General features: G+C 38.2%; 1 protein-coding gene across 1 annotated transcript; it reads right to left on the reverse strand.

Moving 5' to 3' along the window:
- Positions 1-266: 266 nt before the first annotated feature.
- LOC111723934 (zinc finger protein 880-like) lies at positions 267-2313 on the reverse strand. The gene is given in 2 exon segments (XM_023510952.1): positions 267-1578; positions 1580-2313. Coding segments are annotated over 2 exon segments (1965 nt in total). The 5' UTR covers positions 2260-2313; the 3' UTR covers positions 267-293.
- Between the last annotated feature and the right edge of the window lie 4423 nt (positions 2314-6736).

The following is a 6736-nucleotide window of genomic DNA, read 5'->3' on the forward strand; positions in this document are numbered from 1 at the left end:
TTTTTTTTTTTTTTTTTTTTTTTACTAGTAAAATAGAGATTGATTTCTTTCCTGTGCAAACTGTCTGACATTCCGGAGGACTGGTCCTTGGGTATTAGTAACATAACAAACATTTCTTTGGGTGGTTTCATTGAAGATGTACCTTTACTTGTGTAGTAAGTGGTCAGGCCTAGATAAAGCCCCAGTCACACACATTGTATTTATCTGATTTCTCTTTAGCATAGACTCTGTGATGCTGATTAATGATGGAACTTATAATGAAGAGTTGGCACTCTCAAGGAATTTGCAGTCTCTCACAAATGAATTCTCCGATGCTGTGCAAGGCATGAAATGTGACTAAAGACATTACTGCATACATTACATTTGTAAGGATTCTCTCACACATGGATTCTTTGATGACTTTTAAGATATAACTTTAAACTGAAGGCCTTGCCACACTCATTACATTTGTATGGTTTCTCTTCAGTATGGATTCTGTGATGAGTTTTAAGGGTTGACTGTTGACAGAAGACCTTGCCACACTCATTACACTTGTAAGGTTTCTCTCCAGTATGAATTCGCTGGTGACGTGTAAGGGATGTTTTTTCTCTGAAGGTCTTGTCACATTCATTACATTTGTAAAGTTTCTCCCCTGTATGGATTTTATGATGATTTTTAAGGTGTGATTTATGACGGAAGGCCTTGCCACATTCATTACATTTGTAAAGTTTCTCTCCAGAATGTATTTTCTGATGAACAGTAAGGCCTATCTTCTGTCTGAAGGCCTTGCCACATTCATTACACTTGTAAGGTTTCTCTCCCAAATGGATGGTGTAATGATTTTTAAGATTTGATTTGTGACGGAAGACTTTGCCACACTCACTACATTTGTAAGGTTTCTCTCCAGTATGTGTTTTCAGATGAACCCTAAGGGATACTTTCTGACTGAAGACCTTGTCACATTCATTACATTTGTAAGGTTTCTCTCCAGTATGAATTCTCAGATGAACTGTTAGGGATAATTTGTGCCGGAAAACCTTCCCACAATCATCACATTTGTAGGGTTCATCTGCATTATGGATAACCTGATGTATAGGAAGCCTTGAAGACCAACTAAATTTTTTGCCATCTTTGTAACATTTGCAAGGTTTCTCTCCAAAATGAGTTTTGTGATGATTTTAAATGTTTGATTTGTAACAGACCTTGCCCCACTCATTGCATTTGTATGTTTTCTGTGCAGTATGAACACTTGCATGTTTTATAAGATGTGAACTGTAAATAAAAGCCTTGCCACACTCATTACATTTGTATGGTTTCTCTCCAGTGTGAAGTTTACGATGCTTTGCTAAGTGTGCATTTTGCCTGAAAACTTTGCCACACACCTCGCATTTGAAAAGTTTATTTGCATTATGGATTACCTGATGTTTATAAAGCCTTGAAGGAAGACTACATGCTCTGCCACACTTGGCACATTTGCCAGGTTTTTCCCCAGAGTGAATTCTCTGATGTTGGAATAGGTGTGCATTTTTCCTGAAAACTTTGCCACACTCATTACATCCATAAGGTTTCTCCCCAGTATGGATTCTCCAATGTTGTACAGTCTGAATTTTTTCTGAAGCCCTTGCCACACTCTTCACATTTCGCAGGTTTCTTTCCTGTATGGACTACCCTATGATCAGGAGGGTTTGAAGACACACTAAAGGCTTTGCCACACTCATTATGCCTATAACGTTCTTCCCTAATGTGTACGTTCAGTTCTTGTGTGACTGTTGGAAAATGGACAAAATCATTTTGATTTTTATTAAGCATGTGGCTTTTGAGCTTGGAAGGGATGTTTTCAAGCGGAGAAAATGAGGTAATATGATTGAGAGAGTTTTCAACTTCATTCCATTCATCGGTTTTCCTTTCATCTTGAAATAATGGCTGTTCAGGCACATGGGAGTAACAGCTTAATCCAAGTTGATTTTTAGTAGGTTTGTATCTTGCTTCCATTCCCAATACACAGCTCGTCCCTGAGTGCACACCTTTGATCCATTCTCCCTTATTTGAATTTCTTGTTTTCACTTTAGTCTCCACAGTCCAGGGCTCTTTCCCTTCCTCCAACATGGAAAGAACAGTCAGGTCAGGAAGCAAGAGTCCCAGGGAGACCAGGTTCTTGTAGTTCTCCAACATCACGGCCCTGTACAAAGCTCTCTGAGCAGGGTCCAGGCACTGCCACTCCTCCTGAGAGAATTCTATGGTCACATCCCTAAATGTCAAGCGTCCCTGAGTAAGAGCCATTCTGAACTCCTCTTCTTTCTTCTTTCTCTGGATCTGGGAGTCTTCCTTACCAAATATAAATCATTAAATGTCAATCCAGCCACCCGGTTGCCTGCTTTCCTCTACAGCGGCTTCCGGGTCTGCCATTGCTATGATTCTTCTTGGTGAAGGAGCTAAGGAAATTTTACCTCAAGATATAACTATTTGTTATAAAGAATATTTTAATGAAAGGCCATTTGAGATCAGAAAGCATTTGAAAGGGGCCTTCTGTCTACATAAAATTGGACTGGCCTGATCAAAAGATCTATGGAGGGCAACTGACTTCCTTTCCTCCCCTGAATGCTAGCAGTCCTGGTCCAAAATATTTTAAAACACAGTGCCTGTCTCAGGTTAATTTATAAGTCAATCTATTTCCCCCACCTGTATATTATCCCTAGCAAGCCCTTCTCTTCCTCCCTTCTAAAAAGTCTCTATCTGATCATCATTGAGACATTTGGTAGTCACTCTTGCAATCCGCTCCATGTGCATGGTATTTGGAAATAAACATTTCTCTCATTAATCTGCCTTATTTGTGAGTTGATCTTGCAGTGAACTTTTGGGGATCAAGGGCAAGTTTCCCTTGCTTCTACACTGGTATTTGATATCCATCTTGTATCTCATTGAATCTCTAGCAATACTAGAGAAGTTTTCCTCAATAATTTCCTCAAATAGGGTTTCTGTGCTTTTATCTCTTTCTTCTTCCCCCTCAGGAGTACCTTTAATTCAAATGTTAGTTCATTTCACATAGTTCTGTATCTCTCTCAGTGATTTTTAGATTTTCTATACTCTTCCCTGTCTTTGCGTATGACTGGGTTATCCTGAGAGCTTTGTCTTCAAACTTTGAGGTTCTTTCTTATCCTTGCTTAGTGTGTTGTTGATGATCTCTGATGCATTTTGAAGTTCCTTAAATGACTTTTTAAAATTCTTTAAGTGCTATTATATACTTTCTTATTTTGTCTAGCTCTTTCATGACTTTTCCATTAATTTCTTAAAAATTTTTTTGGCTTCTTTTTGTTGATTTTCAACTTTTCCTCAATTTCATTAATCTTATTTGCCATCTATAATCTGAATTCCATTTCTGTCATTTCAGCAATTGTCTTGCAGATAGAATATACTACTTTTGCTTCCTTATGATCTTATAGTGGTGTTGAGCTACTTTATTTTTTATGTTACCAAGTTTCTTTTGTTGATTTCTTTTCATCTGGTTTCTCATCTCTTGGCTTGGGTTAACAGGATTGTAGGGTACTTGTTTTCCCTTCCTGGGAATTCTCCTTTTTAGTTTGGGGAAGGGGAGGACCCTAGATGGAACTTTTGTGAAGCTAACACCCAAGACTTCCTGAACACCTGGAGCATTTGTGGTTCTCCTCTGCTCAGGTCCATAATGGGGAGGAGGCTTGCTCAGTCCCCAATCTCAGTGTACAACACAGAGTTCTGTGTGCTAGTGAACACTGTAAGGTGCAAGGAGAAGTCTACTGAAAGTCTCCATCTGCCCTCCTGGCTGCAGAGTAGGGAGAGGCCAGGGAGAAAAAGAGTCCGGATGGAAAAGAGCCCAGACACTGGCTTCTCCATTCCTTTCCCTGGAAAGAGGCCTGCACTGAACGTCCAGGCTCTGGGATCATGTCAGTTCTCCACACAATTCAGTGGTTGCAGCAGAACCCAGGGTCACATGTGCAGAAAAGCTTCCAAACAACACAGTAGCCCACTGATTATCAAAGGTGTGTAATAAGGAGAAATGGGATCCTCCTTCATTGGCCTCTAAGCCTTTCTGGGTTTGATCCCTACTGGTCTCTCCCCTTTATCTTTCTCCCTTTTTTGGTTCTGCTTTGCAATTTCCCACCACGAAGTCCCCAACAATCTTCAGAACCTCTTCCTCCAACTTATACCTGAACCTATTGCCCTCTTTCCTTTATCTGAAACACGCCTTCCCTCTGGGACATTCCAGCAAGGATGTCTCTAGTTAGCCATCTTGCCCTCTGTTGTGTTTCTTATTTACATCTACCTAACATTTTCTAACCAGTTTGTCCAACAGATTTTTCAAACATGTGTCTGAATCTTTCATTTTCCAAAAGCACTGATGTGGCTGGGTAAAGTGACTAATACCTGTAATCCTAGCACTCTGTGAGGCCAAAGTGGGAGGACTGCATGAGCTGAGGAGTTGGAGAATAGCTTGAGCAAGAGTGAGACCCTTCTCTATGAAAAATAGAACAATTAGCCAGGCATTGTGAGGCACGCTGGCAGTCCTAACCACTTGGGAGGCTGTAGGAAAAGGACTACTTGAGACCAGGAATTTGAGGTTGCTGTGAGCTATGATGATGCCACTGCACTCTACTCAGGGAGATAGAGCAAGACTTTGTCTCAAACAACAATAACAACAACAACAAAAACAAAAAAAACCCCTCCTTCACACCCATGCTCCTATGACTTTGTTTCTCAACAGGTCTTGTGTAATGGTGTCATGTGAACACTTCACTACTTTCTTGGGTAGAAGAAAGTTTCCTCTTTCTTGGCTTACTTCATTTTTCCCTAAGAACAGTGGAACAACTTCTTAAAAAGGATTCATGAAAGGTAATTTTTTTGAGACAGAGTCTCACTATGTCTCCCTTGGTAGAGTGCTGTGGAGTCATAGCTCACAGCAACCTCTAACTCTTGGGCTTAAGTGATTTTCTTGCCTCAGCCTCCCAAGTAGCGGGGACTACAGGCACCTGCCACAATTCCTGGCTATTTTTTTGTTGCAGTTGTCATTGTTGGTTAGCAGGCCAGGTGGCTGGTGCCCTTACCCACTGAGCTACAGGCACCACCTAAAAGGTAATTTTTTAAAAAAAAATTGCACTATAAAAATTTTCACATTATCTATCCTCTACTTACTTGATAGTTTATCTAGATACAGAATTTAGGTTAAAATTTATTCACCATCAGATTTTTTTTTTTTTTTTTCAGTTTTTAGCGAGGGCCAGGTTTAAACACACTACCTCTGGTATATGGGGCCAGTGCCCTACTCTTTTGAGCCACAGGTGCTTCCCTCACCATCAGAATTTTTAAGCCAATCTTCCAACACTCTAACTTTTAATATTGCTCTCTAAGTCAGATGCCATTCTGGCCTCTGGTGTTTGTATTTCATGTTTATTTTCTTTGAAAGAATTTAAGATTATCTCTTTGTAACCAGTATTTTAAACTTTATAAGGAAATTTCTTAAGGCAAGTTACTTTTAATTCTTGTTAGACTCTTGGTGGGCCCATGTGATTTGGAGAAACATGATTCTCAGTTTTGAGAAATGTTTATTTCACTGATTACTTCTTTACCTCTTTTTCTTCTCTTTTCACTTTAAGGACTCATTATTTAGACACTTGTAGATTAATTTTATTTTTTATTTTATTATTCCTTTTATTGTTGTATTCTGGTTCCATTTTCTGCAGCATTTAAAATTTTATTTTCCAAAAGTTTTATTGATTTTTTCCCACATTTTAATAAATAATTAAAAGTTTGAATTTTTATATTTCTTTTTATTCTCTAATTGTTCTTTTTTCACAGAGTTCTTTTCTTTATAGGTACAATAATCTCTCTTACCACTTTATGTACAACATAGTGTATATTCAGTATTTTTTAGGTAGAGTTAGCTTAGCATAACTTTTTACAAATAATGACTTTATTGAGTTATCCTTCATATAACAAAAGATTTATCACTCCACAGCACATAAATCTGTTTTTTAGCATGTTCACAGAGCTCCACATAATTTTAGATCATTTTCATCATCTTAACAAGGAATCTCATAGCCATAAGCAGAAATCCCCTATTCTCCTGCCTCCAGCCTCTGGCAACCACTTATCTGCTCTCTGTATTTATGGAATTGCTTGTTCTAGATATGTTAATAAATGGACTCATACAAAATGTGACCACTTGTGAATGAGTTCTTTCCCTTATATGGGTCCATACTTCATTCACTTGTAGGGCTGAATAACATTCCATTATGTGAATATACCATATTTTGTTTGTCTATTCACTGGTGATGACATTTGGGCTGTTTCCATTCTTTGGCCCTTATGAATAATGCCACTATGAACATACATGTTCAAATTCTTGGGTGGGCATATGTTCCCAGATCTCTTAGAGTATACATCTCAGAGTAGAATTATGGAATCAAATAGTAACTATACAGGTAACACTTTGAGGAACTAACAAAATGTTTTCCAGATTAGCTGAACCATTTTAGATTTCCATCAACAGTGTACAAGGGTTCTAATTTCTGTAATTCCTTGATAACATATGTTAATGTCCATCTTTTGATAACAGTCATTCTAATTATTGTGAAGTGGTTTGATTTGCATTTCCTTAATGACTAATGACATTGACCATTGTCTCATGTGTTTGTTTCCAATTTGTATATCTTATTTAGAGAAACGTATATCCAAATCTTTTGACCATTTTTTCTTTTTTTTTTGAGACAGAGTTTCACTTTGTTAC

Source organism: Otolemur garnettii, unplaced genomic scaffold (genome assembly GCF_000181295.1).
Source record: "Otolemur garnettii isolate 467f Iridium unplaced genomic scaffold, OtoGar3 scaffold00017, whole genome shotgun sequence".
Taxonomy (NCBI): Eukaryota; Metazoa; Chordata; class Mammalia; order Primates; family Galagidae; genus Otolemur; species Otolemur garnettii.